The sequence below is a fragment of the Delphinus delphis genome, chromosome 2 (assembly GCF_949987515.2).
Source record: "Delphinus delphis chromosome 2, mDelDel1.2, whole genome shotgun sequence".
Taxonomy (NCBI): domain Eukaryota; kingdom Metazoa; phylum Chordata; class Mammalia; order Artiodactyla; family Delphinidae; genus Delphinus; species Delphinus delphis.
The window spans coordinates 147669607-147691286 of record NC_082684.1 but is presented as its reverse complement, the minus strand read 5'-3'; the positions used below and the strand labels follow the sequence as shown (position 1 = coordinate 147691286).

General features: G+C 36.2%; 1 protein-coding gene across 1 annotated transcript in view; it reads left to right on the top strand.

The window, feature by feature from the left end:
- The window catches only part of UNC13C (unc-13 homolog C), a 574105-nt gene that overhangs the window by 484001 nt on the left and 68424 nt on the right, over positions 1-21680 (top strand). The window contains exons 22-25 of the mRNA XM_060005943.1: positions 207-284; positions 5021-5098; positions 9899-9987; positions 19702-19851. Coding sequence (XP_059861926.1) covers positions 207-284; positions 5021-5098; positions 9899-9987; positions 19702-19851 — 395 coding nt within the window. The remainder of the gene's footprint in view (positions 1-206; positions 285-5020; positions 5099-9898; positions 9988-19701; positions 19852-21680) is intronic.

Below are 21680 nucleotides of genomic sequence, written 5' to 3'. Positions count from 1 at the left end.
ATCCTTCTTTTGGCAAGGGTGTAGATTTAATCACTACTTATGGCCATTGTTCAGCTGAAAATGACATTAGAAAAGTTTTCCCAGTTAACATAACCTGGATTGTGTGTGGGGGGTGTGTGTGTGTGTGTAGATAGATACATATATCTGTATATACATACATATAGGTCTTTATTTACCTGGATACATTTCACAATTTTTTTTCCTAGACCATCAATAAAGTTCTGCTTCAGTATGCTGCAATTGTATCAAGTGATTTCAGTTCATACTGTGATAAGGAAAATGTGGTAAGTAAAAATGTCTCTACTTTCAAGTATTCCTCAGTTGAGAACCACTTCTTCAAACTAATAAGTAAGCAAAGGAAGTTGTTTTCTTTCTGTTCTCATACAGGATGATAGAAAATAGGGATCTCAAGAAATTGTTTGAAAATTTCCTAGTAGTCCTGAACTGGTACAAAATAGAATTCAAAGGAAGGTTGAGAGCATCTCAATGCCAGCCAGCTTGTGGTTTTCCATGATGATAGGGAATAAGGCTCATATAAACAGCTGAAAACCCTCATCATTGTAAACACTGGAGCTGGGACCTAGGAGTTAAAAAGTTGTTTATTGTTAATACCAACTAGTGTAGTTTTGGCACCAATACCAAAATGAGTATAATTTAGCCTTTCAGTTTTCAAATAAATTGAAAAGGATGGTTAATGTAAGGAGTGATGCTAATTTATACTCTGAATTATTAACTTAGCCTTTTATTTTTTGGATGATTGAGAAAACACTGATAAAATCTAAGCCAGTATTGCAGCTTAATAAAAGGAATAAAGACAAGTAAGATAAACTAATTTAGAATATAATCAGTGTTATTTTATGGTAGAGGGTAAAATCTTTCTATTCACCATGTATAATTTTAGGAGAAATCTGTCAGCAACATAGGATTTTTTTTTTAAAGACTGAAAAAAATATTTTTAAAGTCAGTACTAGGGCTTCCCTGGTGGCGCAGTGGTTGAGAGTCCGCCTGCCGAAGCAGGGGACACGGGTTCGTGCCCCGGTCCGAGAAGATCCCACATGCCGCGGAGCGGCTGGGCCCGTGAGCCATGGCCACTGAGCCTGCGCGTCCGGAGCCTGTGCTCCACAACGGGAGAGGCCACGGCAGTGAGAGGCCCACATACCACAAAAAAAAAAAAAAAAATCAGTACTAGATTTTTCAAGACAAAAATCAGGGTGTTTTTTTCTCCCTCAAAAAATCAGTTCCCACTATCAGGCAAGTCTTAAAGAGAATTCTTGCTGAAACCTCCTTGACCTCTTGCTGAGAGCTCATTAAGATAAGTCAGTCCTAATGGTTCTTGAGGGTCCCAAAAGATGCTTCTTTTCCTTAAAGGAAAATGCTACCTAGAAATTTTACTGAAACTCCCAGGTATCTCAGCAGTGATTTCTAATTGCCATTGATTATAAATACTCTAATAGGCAAGATAGAGTATTTATTTATTGAAAGCATATAGCTACAATTAAATTTATAATACACTTGAAAAGTATTGTATTGAAAATCAAAACAGTGACAGATAATTTCAGAAAAGATTCTGATTTACTAGGACAGCCAAACTGAAGATTTTGAAAGGTGGCTGTGAATTATCAAGGCTAATTCCTGTCATTCAGAAAGGAAAAGTAGCCTTAAAAGGCCCTTGCAGACTTTATAGTATATTTTATTTTTTAAAGGAGAGAAATTATAAATCAGCATTTATTGTATTCTTCTCTGTATTTTTCCTTTATATTTTATACTTTTCAAAATCAAATTTTAAAAAAGTCATTGAAATATTATAGCACAGGAACTTACTTTTCCTTCCTCAATGCTTTTCTTTCCTAATTACTGATATCTTGACCAGTCTTAGACTCTCATTCAAATGCCAAGTATCATTTTAGCTTTTCCATGAAAGGATATCAGTTAGCTGCTTAGTTTAAGCTTTCAGCTGAGATAAATTGAAGAAGTGCTTTTATACATTTGTGTGTGTACATATCACTGCTGTTACAGATTTCTTTAAATATCAAGAACATTGAAACATTATTATTTTTTATTTTCTCTGTATATATATGACAATATTCCTATTTCATCTGCAAATTGCACTAGAAACTTTTAAAGAGAGACATCTTCTAAGAGATGACCATAACACTTGCTTTCCCAGGGGTCAGAATTATAGACGACAGTTAAACAGCATATCTGTGACAGAATTTTTTTTCTTCTGTGACATTTTAAATTTGGAATGGGTCACAAGTTTTCAATCCATTCTTCCACACTCCACATTATAGCAAAGCAACATTATCTAAATCAGAAATGCTTGATTTATTTTTTAAATCTTTTTCAACTCAAAAACATAATTTGGTGGAATCTAAAAAAATACAACAAACTAGTGAATATAACCAAAACGAAGCTGACTCACAGGTATGGAAAACAAACTAGTGGTTATGAGTGGGGAGAGGGAAGGGAGAAGGGGCAATATAGGGGTGGGGAATTAAGAGTTACAAACTATTATGTATAAAATAAGCTACAGGATATATTGTACAACATGGGGAATGTAGCTAATATTTTATAATAACTATAATAGAGTATAACCTTTTAAAATTGGGAATCACTATACTGTACACCTGTAACTTATATTGTCCATCAACTGTACTTTGGTAAAAAAAAATATATTTGGGTCATGTAGAAATGGCCATAGTCTGAACAAATCTAACTTTTATATTCATTGTACTTTAGGTTCCTAACTTTGTTCCAGGTTTAGAGCAAATGAAATACATTTTGACATTTTCAGGGGAAAAGCCAAAATATACAAAGATTAAAAATTAACTTCAAACATATGTTATTTTTATCTAACTAAACTCACCAACAACTGATGCTTCTAAATTCAGTTAATGTTCCCTTTACTATGGGTATTTTTAGCTGTCTTTGCTTGTTTTTCATTTACCACTGAAGTCTTTAAAGTAAAAGTTGTTCCCCGATTAGGTTTAAGGTAGAGTTGTGTAATTCAATTCTCAGTACTGTTTTGATAAATTGATTCAATAAAATTGAAATTTGAACATGTCAAGGTCAGGGGAAGCTTAATCAAAGAGGAAAGTCTCATGTTTATTTTTATCTCCGTCTGGATAACTGCATCTCTTTTTTTATATGTAGCCTTACCCAGGTCAGTGGCAATCTATGCCAAGTGAGCCCAAGTGTCTTTGTTCATTTGGCTTCTTAGTAGCTCTTTGCCATCGGAAATTATTATATTAAGAAGGCTTGGAGGTTGGTTTAATTTGTAAAGCTGGAACTAAAGTACTATTACATGTGTCAAAAGAGATAAGCTTGAATGCTAATATCAAATAATCATAAAAGAGACTACCCAGCTAACTTAGACCCATGAAAAGCAGGGTGATAACACCTTTACCCATGTAGTCTTCCTGCTTCTCCTTGAGTCATGCTCTTCCTTAGTTCTTTCCCCTCTGCAATGAAAAAGAAAAAACCCCAACGGCCCTATACCCTAATGGAAAAAGCTCTGTTGGTTCAGTTTGTTGACATTGGGTCAAGATGCGGAAACCCTGAAAATCTGATCATACGTGCCACGGAAAGGATCAGGCCTGGATCCAGTGACTCTCCATCACAGCTGGCAGTCTGAATCATTTGTAGAACATTGTGGTTCAGCTTACTGAACAAAATCTATAGGAGATAAATCTCTGTGTTAAAAAAAAGAAAATATTTAAGTGCCTGGAATTAAGAGTAGCAGTTCTAAATTGTTTTCGTAAATTGAAGTTAGGATGTGGTCACTTTAAGAGTCAAATAGAAAGTTTTTCAAAGGTCAGTAATATGGTTAAAACAATAATAAAATCTTTCCACTGATGAGCACTAACACCTCTCTGATGTCCTGGAAGTCCTTTGCAGGCCTCTCTCTGACTCATTATTGGCTCATTTCCCAGCACCTTGGAAGGCATATCCATTTTCCTTTCTTTCACTCTTTTCTTCCATTGATATGCTGGCTCTTCAGAATCAGTATGTAGCAAATATTAAATTATTCCATAACTATTCTGAATTCCATTATAAATTAATTTCTACTATTCTGAGGACACATCTAGTCCTGTCAGAAAGCTTTACATCTTAATGTGATTGTTATATTTCTGCCTCCTTGGAAACAAGTCAAGGAACATTTTTAAAGCATGTATTATGTGTGAGGCTCCGTGCAGTACTCTGTAAGAAAAAGCAGAAAAAGACACAGAGGCACATACAGTGCATTTAAGGTCAGCTGGCAAGACAGTCAAAAGCAACTCAAACGTGAAGTTAAATAAAACAAATGTCAAGTGAGTGAGTGACAAAAAAGATACAATCTGGGAAAACAAAGGCCCTAACCTGAATGATGGACATGACTGAAATAGGTGAAGAAGTTCTAGTGAAGGGCCTACATGCTAAGCCAAGCCAGAGTCTGGAAAGCACAGGTGTTGGGGAGGTGGGAAGCAAGCCTCTTGTAGTTGAGAGTTCATCATAATACAGTAGAGGGAGAGGAGAAGACAAGCATGGTTTGGAGCTGTATAACTAAGGACCTTGAATACCAAGGGGTGGCCTTTATCGATAGCCAGAATTTATTAAAGGTTTTTTGGGGTTTTTTTTTTTTTTTGCATTTCTGAAATTCAAATGGTGTTTTAGCTTTTGAAACAGTGAAATAATAGAATAGTTTAAACTAGTTTGTTTTTCTTAAAGTAAATCTTTAAAAAAGTAAACTGAATTTGGTTAATTTTGAAGTACAAAATGCCACAATGCTAAGAATAAAATAACTTCTAGTAATAGGTCTCCAATGGTTTATTGTCTAAGTATATTATTAAATTTCATTCCCCAAAGTGGTCATATTTTCTCTCTTCTATTCTTAACTGTTAAAAAGTATAATCTTAAAGTAGCATAATTATTCTATTTGCCAAATAGAATTGAACTTAGGTGATAGTTGTATACTATCACATTGAAGGTAAACTGATTCAATAATTTAATGTATTTTTTGTTTCGTTTGCTTTATTTAAAGCCCTGTATATTGATGAACAATATTCAACAACTGCGGGTTCAGCTGGAAAAAATGTTTGAATCCATGGGAGGAAAAGAGGTGGGTATGTTTTTATGCCTGCATTTGCCAAATATCTCAGAGGTCATTAGCAGCGTATCTCTTTGCTACGGAGAGTGACATAATCAAGTTTTTACATGGCTTAGCTAAAGAACAGGAAATGCTAACAATCTAAAATACCATTAACAGCTAAGGTGATCATTACTCCGCAACAGAATACTTCAGTAAATACATCGGAAGTGTGAATAGGAGGAGGGAGATGGTCAATACCCTTTTGTAATGTGTATATATAGTCATATATACACTATTAAATATATTTTTGTATATGCTGACGATATGTAAAGTTTCACAGCTGCAGATGTCTTTTACCATACTGCACAATGTCAACTTGATATCAGTTTTCTTCTGCAGTGTGCTTTGTGGCACTACTGGCTCTTGGTGTATCACTGGTTTATTTTTCACATCTCAAAAATCTGTCACAACTGTGTTGTGTAGTGGCTGTAATGTGTTGTGTCTTTGTCTAACATCTCTGACCTGCAATTCCATGAGCAGAAGAAGGAAGGAGAAAGATTCTTTTATGAAGTTTGTGATAGTACGCGTCTTATGACTGTTTCCCCTCCAAACTCAAAGACGATTGCACTTCCTACTTGTTCTCATTTGCTTGTTTGGATCAGGCAGACTGTGAAATACTAACGGGGCACCTGCCTTGAGCTGCCGCAGTATTTCACAAACCGACATGAGCATCTGGGGAATTGAGGACTGGAGACAGTGCTGCAAGGGAAGGTCATGCAGCTGTCATTCTCCCACCGCCACCCGCTCCGTAAAAGAATCCCAAGGGTGGCTAGGATGAAGGGATATTTCTGTTTAAGGTTTTATTTACACTGTTCCTAATTATTGTGATAAGTACGCAAGACATATGTAAAGCTAGGTTCGATTTCAAAGCCAAGATCCCATTCATTTCTAAATTGATAAGGCTGAAAATGCTTCTTTTAAGATGGGACCTCTTCACACATGATGTTTCTTTTAACCCAAGAGACATTTATACATTTTTCCCCTGATGTCTTCTTTATTATTCTCAAGTCTCAGTCTTTTGAAAAATAAACTTGCTATTTAGCATCCTACAAATGAGAAGCACCAGGATACATGGGTGAAGGTGCAAAACATATACTCTCTATAGGTCCATTAGGGAAAGAATTTATGCTAGGAAGCAAAAATACAGTGGGGGTATGGTAACCATATTTTTAGAACCGAACAAATATCAGGGCATAATCTGACATGGTCTGGCAATGACACAAAAACTTGAAATTAGGACTATCTTGGTAGTTCCAGAATATGTGGTGGCTAGGGAATGAAAGATTTCAAATGCAAAAGTATTCTACTAATAGTCAACGCAAAGTATCAGTCTAAGGAGAAGGGGCACTCTAGATATCAAGATTCCCTTTGAGGGAATCATTTCATGCTTCTTCCTGCCCTCACCTCCTTCCTCAAATATTTGATAAATGCCTAGGCTTGCAGGGACAGACACTCAGGAGAGAAAGTTAAGTAAGACAGAGTTTAGTGGGAGAGATAGATTCATAGGAGAACAGTTAAAAGAGAGGGCTGTATAGACAGTAAGAGTGCACAGCAGAGTTAGTACAGAAACTAGAGCCACTGACTGCCTGGGGTGAGTGACATCTGGGGTCAGATTTGTAAAAGGAGGTGATAAGTAAATTGTCTTTTAAAGGAAAAGTAGAAGTGAGCCTTGAGGACAGAAAACTGCAAAGATATTTTGCCTTCTAGCTATCTCTTCCAGAAGTCATTCATATTACCACAGCTCAATAGTGTAAAGTATCTCAGTGGTGTAAATAACTTTGACAGCCAAGTTGTTCAGGTACACTTTCTAATACAGTTTCTAATTTAAAATAAATTTATTAACCTTGACTTTTGAATGCTTGAAATACTATCTTTTTTCTTATTTCTCTTTGTTTCTCTTTTTGCTTTTAATAACTCTAAAATACAAAAAAAAGGCGCAAGTTACTTTTGATGTTTGATGTCATATTCCTTACAGAACTAAGCTAAGTTTTAAACATTTGTGAAAAAAATTAGGTAGCTGTTTACCTTTCCAAGGTAGCCAATAATTTGTAAAATACGCTATTGGTAATTTAGGCAATAAATTCTCAATGCCAAATTATTATTTCTTACAAACTTTAGGGAGTTTGTAGGAGTAAGGAAATTTTTCTCAATTTGGACACATAAAGAAATGCAGAAGAACTCAAGAATTGGTAAATTTGCTGGCCAAATAGATTGTTTTATAATTAGATGGGTATGCTATTTATGCCCTTTATTACAAAAGGCCTGCAATTTGCATATTGGCCTCAAAATTACTCTTCCTATTTTAATGGTTTAATCCTATAATTTGGATCAGATAAATGTCAAATACCTAACTGAAACAAGAGCTTTTCTGGTGTTTTTTTTTTTTTTTTCCTGTTTATATGACAAGGCATTCTGTCTGTACCTGCTTAGAAACTCATGCTTCTCTCAGGAAATGAAAACTGTCATCCAATATTTAAATTGCTGTATTTTGACAGTTTCAGATTTTCAAGTAATAACCAATTATTTGATAGAAAATTTCCATTCACAAAATACCTAAGGTAGACTAAAATGATTCATAAGAAAAGAGCATAATTTCGTCCAACTGACCTACCTAACCGTTTCTGTATGACTTTAAAGTCATTGTCTTAACAGGCGAACAAACTAACTCAATCTGCGTATCAAACTAATATGGATACAAAATACATACTTTAAATAAGAAGCAACCCAATTTCCTGAAGAAAACCCTACTGTCAGAGCCATTCCTTGGAGGTGGCAGATATGTGGGTGGGGAACAACCACCTATCACGGTTTAGCATGGAGTGGGGCATGAAGAAAATTCTATGGGAGGTCTTCTCTCATTTTCTGTTCCCAAACATTTTTATCCAAGCGAAGTTGGTCTAAAATTGGTATTAGGATAATAGCAAGAACATGTGATAAAAAAACATTCAGCTTACAAGGTTCCCTAGGATTGGGGTGGGCAGTTCACATATGTTTTCTTGGTTAAGGGTTGGGGAGATATGGTTTATTAGGCTAATTATGTTTAAATGCACATCAGTGTCAGGGCTGTTTAAAGACAGGTAATATCTAATTGTTTTTCTGAATCACTGCCTTGCAACTGGTTATAGGTGAATGGAACTCTCAAAGTATGAGACTTAGGGATATTGTAAGTTTCCAACTGCTAGAGAAGTCTGCATCTGTTAAGGTGGCCTGTGCATGTGCAGGTAATCTCTTACGACAGAGACAGAAAAAAATTAGTCCAGAAGAATCACATTGGCTCTGATAAAGGAGCAGAAACTAACCAATCCTGAAATCACCTAGATTTGAGTGAAAATTGACATTAAGGATTGGTTTGACATAACCAGTAAAGTATCAGATGTCAAATGCAATCTTTGGTTTCTGCTCCAATGTTTTTAATCAAGTTAGCATAACATAGAGCTACCCAGATGCTGAGGTGTGTAAATAATACTTCTTCCTAATAGTTTCTTAGTATTAGAAAATGTTCCTAGAGGGTTATAAGATTTATGACCAGTGTATTCTATTAGGGACACTTTTTGGTCCTGGGTTGCCTCCCAGGAGTTTAAACTGATTTGGGTCATATATGTATTTGGTGTTCTTAGGTTCTCTTGTTTATACCAAGTCCTCCTTTAACTTTCTCTACTCCCCAAAGTTGTCTTCATCCTGTGCCCCTCTCTTCAACAATATAGTTCAGCTTGGGCAAGAACTATAGGTACTAATGGTAGGAAATTGAATTTCTGAAGACTCAAAGGAAGATTGGCTTAAATTTCAGAGAATATTCTAGGTTTCCCTTTACATGAATTTCTATCAGCTAGATACACTACATCTATTATAAGTTATTCTATTTTGACAACTAGTTTGCAAAAATTAAATTAACAAACAGGATAAAATTTTCTAAATGCTGGTAAAGTTTGTGTTCATCCTTTAATTTTAAAAAAATACTCCCACATTAATAGTTTGATGTTTTATTTGTGTTCATTTATATTATGTTATTTTCTAATATTGATTGATATTATTTTAGCACTGAAATCAGTTAAAAAGAATAATTGGCTTTTACATTGTAAGAGTAAGCATAAAATGTCCTCTTGATTTAATTATTTTTCTTTTGCCCCCTCCCCCCAAAAGAAAAAATTTTAAATAAATAAATAAAATGGGAAACTTTGAATCTTGAACTTTGAGTTACCAGTTGGCATCCAGGAAGAAAAGTTAGCCCTCTCACCTCCAGAGAAACACACTGGAGCAACAGGATAATTGTTTATTACTTTTAATTCCATACTTGGAAAAATAAGGCACAACACAACATGCAAAAATTAATTTTTAGCCATTTTTAAAGTTTTCAATGGGCCTATTTATTTACAGGGATATTAAAAATGAAAATATATTTTCAAGCAACACATATGTTCAACTAATGTGTAACCAGTTTTCTAAGTTATGAAGTTATCAAGTTCTGTAGGATATTTTGTCATACTTTGCATCCCACTGCTGTAACCAACAAAGGCTTTGCTCTCTAGCTCTTTTTTGTATGCATGCTATGCATTTCAATCAATTTTTTCAAATGTAAGAACTCTTCAGGTTTCATTAGAATTATCTAAATTTTGCATTTGATTTCAAAGGTTAAAAAAAGGAAAGGAAAGAAAACAGTATATGTATGCTATATTGTTTGAAGTTTACCTTGTAATAAGCAAAATGTTCTAAGAGATAAAAGGCATGCTCTCTCAGAACTCCAAAGTAATATTGTTTATGGTCTCTTTGCAGCTAGATCCTGAAGCTAGTACTATTCTAAAAGAACTTCAGGTTAAACTCAGTGGAGTTCTGGATGAGCTCAGTGTCACTTACGGTGAAAGGTAAGTGGCCTAAGTAATTACTATCCAAATGTATTAGGTTTCATTTAATGATAATCATGCCTTCAACACTGTCTCTCTCCTCTGACTGTCTAAGTCTGTTTAACCTCAAGACTCAATCTAAGCATCACCTCCTCTGGAAAATCTTCCATGACCCTGCGATTTTATAGTGATGTCTTGCTGCTTGCTCCCCAGAACTCCTGCTCCCCAGTATCCTGCAGTTGAGTAGCACTTACAACACTATGCTCTGAGTTCTGGTTAACTTTCCTCTTTCCCTCTCTTTATTGTATGTTTCTTAACATCTCATTCTTATTTGCAATTCTAGTGTTTAGAGCTTAGCGATTGGCTGTTGAAAGAATGGAGGGAGGAGGGACGGCAGAGATAAAATCCTCACATATATAACAAGTATGAGTTGTGTTCATGCCATACACATCAGTGTGGTTTCACTTCGAAAGAACTGAACTCTTAACCCCATAACTGAATTAAGTCAGGATGATTTGTTTTAGGCTTTAGAAATGTTAATGCAATTAGCTCATGGGAAACTACTGACATATCTATGTTTTGTCTTTTTTTTTTTTTTTAATTAACTTTTCTTGCCTATGGTGTGTTTCTAAAGAATGAGAAGTTCATCCTAGATAAACTTCATTTTGGATCTATAGGAAAAAGCTGTCATCTCATCAGCAAATGTTAAAATAGATTAGAATTTATCCCTTATCGGTCATATCATTTGCAAATATTTTCTCCCATTCAGTAGGTTGTCTTTTCATTTTGTTGATGGTTTCCTCTGCTGTGCAAAAGTTTTTAAGTTTAATGAGGTCCCATTTGTTTATTTTTGCTTTTATTTCCTTTACTTCAGGAGACAGATCCAAAAATATTGCTGTGATTTATGTCAAAGAGTGTTCTGCCTATGTTTTCCTCTAAGAGTTTTATAGTATCCAGTCTTATATTTAGGTCTTTAATCCACTTTGAGTTTATTTTTGTATATGGTGTTAAGAGAATGTTCTAATTTCATTCTTTTACATGTAGCTGTCCAGTTTTCCCAGCACCACTTATTGAAGAGACTCTCTTTTCTCCATTGTGTACTCTTGCCTCCTTTGTCATAAACTAATTGACCATAAGTGCATGGGTTTATTTCTGGGCTTTCTGTCCTTTTCCATTGATTTATGTGTCTGTTTTCATGCCAGTACCATACTGTATTGATTACTGTAGCTTTGTAGTATAGTCTGTAGCATAGTCTGAAGTCAGGGAGCATGATTCCTCCAGCTCTGCTCTTTCTCAAGATTGCTTTGGCTATTTTTCCATAAAAATTTAAAAAATTTTTGTTTCAGTTGTGTGAAAAATGCCATTGATAATTTGATAGGGTTTGCATTGAATCTGAAGATTGCCTTGGATAGTATGGTCATTTTAACAGTATTGATCCTTCCAATCCAAGAACACAGTATCTTTCCACCTGTTTGTGTGGTCTTTGATTTCTTTCAGCATCTTATAGTTTTTGTAGTACAGGTCTTTTGCCTCCTTATGTAGGTTTATTCCTATGTGGGGGTTTTTGTTTTGTTTTGTTTTTGTTTTTAATGCAATGGTAAATCAAACACATTTTTGATGAGGTTCATTAATTTCATACAGAATTTGCTTTAAATATTAGTTCAATAAATGTTGACTTATTATTTGAAGCTATGTCTTCAGTTCTCAAATAAGACTGAAATTTACTCTTATGGAGAGGGCTAGTTATCTCTTTGAATCTCAGTCATCACTTACTAGTGTGTTTTGGAAAGATACGTGCTTAACACACATTCATTGATTAGTTTTGCCACTCTTAAATCCGAAAGACTAAAACAAAAAAGACACTGAAAGTATTATATTTTTTCTCAAATGTAGAAATGAGGCAAAGTAAAGAAAAATCCTATGCTTGGACTTCTCTTCAGTATCAGAGGTGTGTTCATTATTTTCATGGAACCCCCTCTCAAAGTTTAAGTGCTGGGCCAGATGCAGTCTTGATGTATTGAGCTTTTAGGGTCGTAGCTCTGCCTTCTGCTTTGTGTTGTTAGCTGACCTGGATGATCCTGCATACTTGGCCTAAATGTTAATAAGTAATTTGAAGTTTCTGCTTACAAGGAGTTGGAGAGGCAGACATTGTCCCAGAGATTTGGGGGCTCGTTGGCTCTGACTTGGGGTGACACTTAGACGCTTACCTCTCTTCTAGTTGTAAGTTGATATGTGATTAGCAGAAGGACTGTTGCCTTCAGCTACAAAGGCAAAAACAGAGATTATTTAGCAAAGTTAAGGGAGATAAAAGGGGTCAGGAATAGCTAGAGGTGTTCAGAACCTTACGGGAAATAAGATGATTAAACAGAATAGAAACTATAATTAAATAAAAAAAGGATATTCAAATTATTTTCTGTAATGTATCCAAATCATCCCCTGAACAAGTACTTTTTATTCTGTTTTGTTTAAGATTGGGGAATATTCAGGTTACAAAGGCTGAAATATATATTATGATTGGAAAAACTTAGCAAGCTTCAGTTATGAAATAAGGAGAGATGCCTTTAGGAGGGCACTTGAAGTACTTTAGTCATATGAAGTCAGCTATTTTAACCTAGATATTGAAACTCCTCGTTACCCTGTTTGTATTTCTTCATTGTTTTTTAAATATAGCTCTAAGAGAGCTAGGATTATTGAAGTAAACAGCCCACATGTCATGCTCTCCTTATAAAAAGAATAATTATTATATCTTTGTTGCCATAGATTTATTTCCCATACTGCCAACCAGGTCTGCATCACACACTCAGGGTAGGTGGGAAGTCCATAATGATCAGTGTGATCATGCTGTGAAGTCAAACTGGATAATTTCATGCTGGACTTTATGCTGTGAAGTCAAACTGAATCCACCCTTCTTACAGTCTAAATTAGTGATCTAGAGTTTTAAAGTTAAGTGCATAATTAATTGCCCCAAATCCATTTCATCTACTGTTATTAAAACCCGCAATTAAATTATTCTACCCTATGTAGCTGGTAGGGTGATTTTTCAGGAAAGCCAGGACAGAGGCAAAGCAAACATCTGAAGCCCGGGTCCCCAGGTTCCTGATAACATGCAAAGGGCACCCACCTGGGAACTGAGACTCAGCAACAGGACTTCAATGATATCTTAAGGATGTTCTTAACGTTTTCAAAACCTGTGCCACTTAGGTTTCTGCTTACACGCATTTTGCAGCTTGGTTTTTTTGATTTATTACATTTCTTTTAATGATATCTTTGATGCCAGTGGCTGGCTGGATTAAGTAGATTAAAAATTTAGGAATATTTCATAGGATTTCTTCTGTGTGTTTGGCATCTTGAGTGCTCACAGACTCTGTCATTATTACCTGGTACTGCTGATTAATAAAAACTTTTCAACTATAAAATGGATAGAAAAAAAGACTCTTTAGGTGAATTTACCAAAAATTGATAGAGACAAAAGATTTTCGGGTCAAATGCAGGTGTTGACTCACCCTGGATTCATGCTAAGGTAGAAGGTCATTCTCTTTTATTCTCTGGTAATCCTTCCTCCATATGCCTCATCTCCCCACACAGAGCTGGCTTCTGGTGGGTGTTTACCATATGGGTCTGTTGTAACAACCTGTTTGTACATTTTTGGATCATGAGTATCATACCTTCTGCTCAGTCTATCCTCCAGCCCAGTAAACTGATGCCCAGTAGTAAATCAACTAGGTCAAGTTTTCCAACATTATTTACCTTTCCTTTCTCTTGCCCCAAGTATCTACCACCACTACCCTTCACTAAAGACACCCACCACCATCACCCCCTTCTCACATCTGAAGCCTGGGTGTTCTTCACTACCCCCAATGCCACCCTTACCCCCAACCACTACCTGACAAAAGTCCAAAGGCAGGTCCAGCCAGAAAAAAGCCAAGTGGTTAGGCATTCAGCTTCCTTTGAACCTAAACCTGAAACAGCATATTCCATTGAATGAGATAAATACACAGAGAGCCAAGAAATGAACCACATCCACAGAGGCAAACTGAGATCCAAGGATCAAAGAGCCAAATGCAGAGGGACAAAAATGGTGGTATCACTAGTAAAGAAAGTCACAGAGAAGTCAGGGGCCAAAGATAGAAACAGCCACAACACAATGGTGGAAGTAGAATCAGGCCTTGACTACATGCTCAGAAATACGGACCAATATTTATAAACCTGCTGTATCAGGAGCGAGAAAAACACCCAAGTTGTGATAATTTAAAATATATCAGACTTGAGGATATAGGGAGGGGGAAGGGTAAGCTGTGACAAAGTGAGAGAGTGGCATGGACATATATACACTACCAAACGTAAAATAGAAAGCTAGTAGGAAGCAGCCGCATAGCACAGGGAGATCAGCTCGGTGCTTTGTGACCGCCTGGAGGGGTGGGATAGGGAGGGTGGGAGGGAGGGAGACGCAAGAGGGAAGAGATATGGGAACATATGTATATGTATAACTGATTCACTTTGTTATAAAGCAGAAACTAACACACCATTGTAAAGCAATTATACTCCAATAAAGATGTTAATAAATAAATAAATAAATAAATAAATAAATAAATAAATAATAAAATAAAATACATCAAAGATTTCCCATATTAGGTAGCAAAACCAAAAACTAGAAAAATGAAATATTTAACAGACTATAATATTTTTATAATGTAAATTCAAAAATAAAGGGTCAAATATGTGCCATAAGAATAAGGAATTATGGGTTTCCCTGGTGGCGCAGTGGTTGAGAGTCCGCCTACCGATGCAGGGGACACGGGTTCATGCCCCGGTCTGGGAAGATCCCACATGCTGCGGAGCGGCCGGGCCGTGAGCCATGGCCGCTGAGCCTGCGCGTCTGGAGCCTGTGCTCCGCAACGGGAGAGGCCACAACAGTGAGAGGCCCCTGTACCGCAAAAAAAAAAAAAAGAATAAGGACTTTTATCTGTTTTGTTCATTGATGTATCCTAGTAACTGAGACTGGCACACAGTATTAATTAAACATTTGTAGAATGCATACATACATTAATAAATATCTATATTATTTCTATTTAATGAATAATGACAGCATTATATAGTGAAACTTCCTAAACTTCTTTATAAAATGTGAGGAATTGTTGCATTTGGATCCTTCTTAAATAACATGAACTGTGTAATCATTGTGTGTGGAGAAAGAGGAATGGGACTGACTTGATTTCAATACTAAAATCAACTCCCTCCTTCTCATCACCATTCCCATGATGTGATCATTTCCCAAATTTTTATTTACCCCCATTATCCTAACTGGCTTTTTTCTTGCCTGCCTGAATGTATATTATAATTACTCCTATTGTTGGAGATATGAAAGTAACAGACAACATAGAGGAATGGTGGATATGCTGAAGGTCTCCACTATTTAAATCTCTTACTATTTGCTGCTCCCTCGGTAGGAACCACCAAACCTGGTGTAGAGGATGTGAAGAATGAAAACAGTAATTCTAAGACTTACTCTTCACAGTCTTAATCTTTTTTCTAATCTTTCCTTGGGTGCTTGCCTGTGTTGGGTTAACAGTGTACTTAATAATTTAATGTTGGATTGTGTTTATTTGCTATTAACTATCAGTATAATATCAGTTACTGATGTAAGCTTACGCAAAGAGAAATATTTATTACTCATATTAACATTATTGCTTCTATTGGTTGATAGATCAGTCCAGTGTAAAACTAGGGGTTGATTTGCTTATTGTTGATATTAAGATAAAGTTATTGTTGAGCTTGAATGCTTTCCTAATTGGTGGAGTTTTTAAGCCAACTATGGTGTTGTTTATTTACTCTCTAGATAAGGTTGTATCCATTTCTAAAAAGCTATACCTTTTTAGATTAACATTTAAAAATACATTAAAATTTCTAATTTTTTTGTAATTTTAAAGTTAAACTAAGATTTTTTTCTTGGACAACCAGCTGTCACCAGGCTCATTAGGCTTGTCACCTCTGCTTATAAACCTTCTCACTATTTTGCTACATAGATGAGTTTGTTCTACAAACTGTTCATAAGTAGCTCATCTGGTTTCGGGGTATTTAGCTAAGTTCTCTTTGTTAAATGTTTACTAGTTAAATCATTATGCAAAACGTAAAAGGGGTAAACTTTGCTTTTTATTACTTGTAATGCTTCTTTCATCATTCCCTTATGGTGCTTTCTCTATAGCGCCAAAGGTTGTTTTAAATTTCTATCTCCTGTACTTTAAATGCTGAGTGAACGATTGATTTAATTTGCTTGTGTTAGTAAAATTTGTGGAGGTTTCGGCTAGAGTTGTTCAAAGTATTCATAGATTAGGAAATCCCCTAGGTGTAAACGAGGTGCTTTTATTTAAGCTATGCTTTGATTGATCCAAGCACACTTTCCAGTATGCTTACCCTGACAACTTGTCTCCTCTCATAAACTTGGTGTTTGTTAATAGGTTATAGGAAGTTGTTATAATACTTGAGGATGGTGATGGGTGATGTGTGCGTCCTTCATGGCCTTGTTCAACTAAGCACTCTATTCTTAATTTACTACTAACTCCTCCTTTGGTTTTTAGTTTTCATAAAAACTTTCATGTGTGAGAAGTACATTCTCGAAACAGAAAATGCAGCCCATTTCTTCCTATCCCATAGGTTACACCTTGACCTAACTTTTTATGTATAGTATTTATGCTTACTTTTATCCCTTTTTAGGGTTTGCTGAAGATGGCGGTATATAGACTGAATTAGCAGAGCTTGGTGAGGTTTATCGGGGTTTACTGATTATAGAACAGGCTCCTCTAGAGGGGTGTGAAACATTGCCAAGTCCTTTGAGTTTTAAGCTGCTGCCAGTAGTACTCTGGTGAATAAGTTTATTATAATTAGGGTTTAAGGCTAAGCATAGCGAGGTATCTAATTCCAGTTTGGGTCTTAGCTGTCGTGTAATCAGGAAATACTAAGGTCACTTTCATAGTTTATTTTAGCTATGGCTTTTTAGGGTTTAGTTAGAATTTAACTTTATTTTTTATTACTCTTTAACAGGCTTTACGCCGGTTTTCTATTTATTTGGGTTAATCATATGAGCAAGATGGCTGGCACGAAGTTTACCAACCCTAGATAATGTAACTTAGTCGAACTTTCATTTAAGGCTGAATTTTTATCACTGCTCTTTCCCATAGGGGTGTGGTTAAGGTGTTATGAGCTACTACCATTAGTGTGCTTGATACCTGCTCCATTTAACAGTAATGATTTAGACAGCATTCTCACTGGGGTGCGGATGCTTGCATGTGTAATTTTATTAAAAACTAATAGAAAGGCTGGGAACAAACCTATGGAGTTAGTAAACTCATCTAGGCATTTTCAGTGCCTTGCTTTAGAATTTAAGCTACATTAACAAGTTGTGTTTATATAATGATGTAACATGTATATAGTTATCCTGTATAATTTATGTTAGATTTAGTATTAAAATTTTAATGAAATGGCTGATAGATCTAGGGAGATGTCTGTCTGTATAAGTGGTATATGTCTAAGTAAGTCATTGGTACGATTAGGGTTTATTTTCTAGGTCTGTCTTACTTTGAGCACTGAAATGTTCACGCTGTCAGATAGATTAATTAAATTCTATGTATTTATATATTCCTGTCTTGTTTTGGGGGGTTGGTGGGGCATTATAGGCATGTAGAGCATAGGGTTTAAGTGGGGGAGGTCATGGGGTGTTGTTAAACAGGTCATTTATCTGTTCAACACGTTTAATAGGGGTGGGTGGAAGGAGGATGGTCCATTGATACATTCAGCCAATATTTCTTGAGGAACTCATGGTGTGGTATATAACACTGAAAAAAACAGTCCTGCCCTCATGGAGCTTATATTCTATTTGGAGCAATAGACGACAAACAAATACATAAAAACTATGTAATGTGTCAAATAATGGAGAATGCAATAAAGAACTGTAAGGAAATGGAGAATGATAGGAATTTCGTTTCAGGTGGAGTATTTATGAAAGACGTTTCTGAGGAGGTGACATTTGGCTTATGCCTGTAATAAGTGAGGGACTAACAGACCCATGAGAAATTGCATGGAGGAGGGAACATAACAGTGGCCATGAGATAAGAGTGTACTCAGAGAATTCTAAGGACACCAGGGAGACTACCGTGGTGGGACTGCAATGAAGCAGAGGGAATAGTGGCAAGAAATGACATCAGGGAAGTTTCCAGGGCCAGAATATGTTGGATTTAATTAACTCCATGAAATACATTCTAGGCTTTTTTTTTTTTCCCCCCAGTGGATCTGAAAGCCATTGAAGGTTTTTAGCAAGAGAGGAACATGATCTGGTTTCTATTTTAAAAGATACCTGTAGAGGGTTGAACAGAGAGATAATGTAGGAAATTATTACACAAGTTCAGGTGAAAGATGATGGTGGCTTGGTCTGCAGTAGCTTTGTGGAAGTAATAATAGATCCTCAGATTTAATATACTTTATAAAGATTTGCTGACAGATTAGAGGTTGAAAATTTCATTAGATTGGATGAGAAGAATTCATTAGACTTCTAAGTAAAAAGGCTACATAGGCGGTTTAAAAATGGTTTGTATTTTAGAGTAGAAGTCATATCTATAGATGTATATTTGGCAATCACCAGTATACAGACGGTAAGAAAATCATGAGACTAGATATGATTGCCAAGGAAGTGATTTTTTAAAATTATTTTATTTTATTATTTATGTATGTTTGGCTGCATGGGTCTTCGTTGCTGCACACGGGCTTTCTCTAGTTTCAGCGAGAGGGGGCTACTCTTCATTGCGGTGTGCAGGCTTCTCATTGTGGTGGCTTCTCATGTTGCGGAGCACAGGCTCTAGGCCTGTGGGCTTCTGTAGGTGTGGCACACAGACTCAGTAGTTGTGGCTTGCAGGCTCTAGAGCGTAGGTTCAGTAGTTGTGGCGCACGGGCTTAGTTGCTCCACAGCGTGTGGGATTTTCCCGGACCAGGGCTCGAACCCGTGTCCCCTGCATTGGTGGGCGGATTCTTAACCACTGTGCCACGAGGGGAGCCCCACGGAAGTGATTTTTGATGGAGAAATGGTGTGGTCCAAGGATTGAGCCTAGAGGTGGGATTGCCAATGTAGGGTTGCCAGATAAACTACAGCATATGCCCAATTAAATTTGAACATCATATAAAAATGGACAATCTTTAGTATAAATATGTCCCAAGTATCATATGGGGCATACTTACACAAAAATTATTCACTATCTGAAATTAAAATTACCTAGGCATTCTGTGTTTTAATATGCTAAGTCTGGCAACCTTACTACAATAGTTAGAGGTCAGACAATGGAGAAGGAGCAGCTAGTGAGGTTGGAGGAAAGCTAAAGAGGGTGTGGAGTCCCAGAGGCTAAGTGAAGAAGGTGTACCCAGATGCAAGAGTCACTCACAGTCATTTTTCCAAAAGATGCTCAGAGGGACATCTCAGCTATTACTGTGAGTGATGGGAGCCGAATGATCTCCCACTCAAGTTAATTCGACCTGAAAAGCATCAGTCTTACCTACTTTACATATAAGCGTTCTAAGTAAGCTTTCATTGCAACAAAATTTTTTGCAGCTAAACAGTAAGTTTGAAAACTAATGAACAAGGGCTATCACACCATTGCAAACAGATCAAACTCCCTGGGGTGAATTTAACAGACACAGGCAAAGGAAGGCGTAAATGTTTGTTCTTATTCCAGAATTTATATTCTTTATTTTCAGTTTCCAGCTTATCATTGAAGAGTGCATAAAACAGATGAGTTTTGAACTAAATCAAATGAGAGCAACTGGAAATACCGCATCTAATAAGAACAGTACAGCCATGGATGCAGAGGTTGTATTAAGACCTCTCATGGACTTCTTGGACAAAATGTAAGTGTTCTACCCAGTTTCCTCTTTATTTGCTGCCCTCAATTTGGCTGATATGGATTTGAGAGAAAAAAACATATCTTCCTCTATGTAGGACAGCTTTAAAAGGGCTTCTACAGAAATAGATCAATTCACTAAAAAAGAAAAACTCTTAATTCATTACTAGATGGAATGACTATGTACAGAAAAGGAAAAATGGAGAGGAAATAAGTATGGATAACTAAGGAGGTTGCTGCTCTGAGGCATAGAGAGATTTAGGATTTCATGCTTCTCAGATAACATACTGTTCTGCAACTTCTTGGACATGGAGAAAGACTGAGTTGACTCCAGAATATCTGATTTCATGTCAGAAACCTCCTGAAGAAGAGAATAGCACAAATGTGACTACAGTTAATTCAGCTCAGAGGCAAGTAGATTGCTGCCTCACCCCACCTTCTATAACTATTTACTGAGTGTCCACCTGTTTCAAACTCTAATCTAGGCACTGGACAGTGATGATGGAGAGTCAAGGTCCTTGACTCCATGGAGATTCCAGTCCAGTAGTGGTGGGAGTGGGTGGGAATGAAGGTCTTTATGACCAACTAAGACAGTGTTCTGAACCAAAAAGGTTGGTTTATTTTGCTTCTGTTCCATCCCTCCTCTTCGAAGTTCTAATTTTGTAAGTTTGGAGTAGGGTCCAGGCACCTCCATTTTAAAGTGTGTTCACAATTGGCAACCATTGATCTAAGCAGCAAGAGGTATGATTTCTTAAATGGTGATACTTAAAACCAGAACTGAAGGTAGAAAAGCAAAAAATAACTTTGAATGCCTACATGGGACCAGTATTATACCTACTAGTTTACATATATTACCTCATTTAATATTGTTGTGGAAAATTAATTAACGCCAAAGAGACCAAGATAAATAAGAGGGATACAGTACCTTTCCTTAAAGATAAGGATAACAAAGAAGGAATTAGTAAGGAGAACCTCTTCTATATATTTATGACTTCTACCTTAATTCCATTTCCCTTTGCTTATAACCTTACTGCGTAAGTAAGACTAATGTTCTTATCACTTTAGGTTTAGTATTTGGTAGAAAAATTAAGTCTTATTTTCTGTCTGCTATGGGGAAATATCTAGAAGATAGGTGAATAGGTAATTAGGTAGCTTAGCAGGAAGCAGGTAGTCAAGTGGCGTAGAAGAAAAAAGTAGAAGGGAGGAAGAAAAGAGAGAGAAGAGGAAGAAAGAGAGAAAGGCGTCTTCATATCTTTAGTTTCCTAATAGACACTTTTATCACCTCATTTCCTATATAACCCCTTGAAACTTGTGTCATCTTATATGGCTCTTTTCTATGGACAAGACTTAATTGAATCACAGAAACTACCATTTAGTTGTGAATGTGATGGTGAGCAGAGGGCAGAACAAAGCAATCCTGATCTTCTTAAAACTCCTACTGGAACTCCTATTTGGAATTCCAGGCAGCAGTTTGGAGATACATCATTGATCATTGACAAAACTATTTATTCTTGCATATGCTATAAGCAAAGTTGTGGAACATACAAAAAGTTTGAAGTTATCCTAATACAGTTATCTACTAGTTGAGGGACCTTGAATCCATTTCATCATCTATAAAACAGAGCTAATACATAAAGTGGGTTGGCTCTTCTTTTCAGGATATTTAGATTCTTATTTTCCTCAGTCTTATTTTCTCTTTCTAATTATACTTTATCATATCATCATATATGTAATTTCCTCTAATTCTTAGTAGAAAGAAACAGTATAGAAAAATAGAAAAACATCAATGAGCTTTAAAATATTGTAAAAGATTTTAAAATTTTGGAAAGAGATATT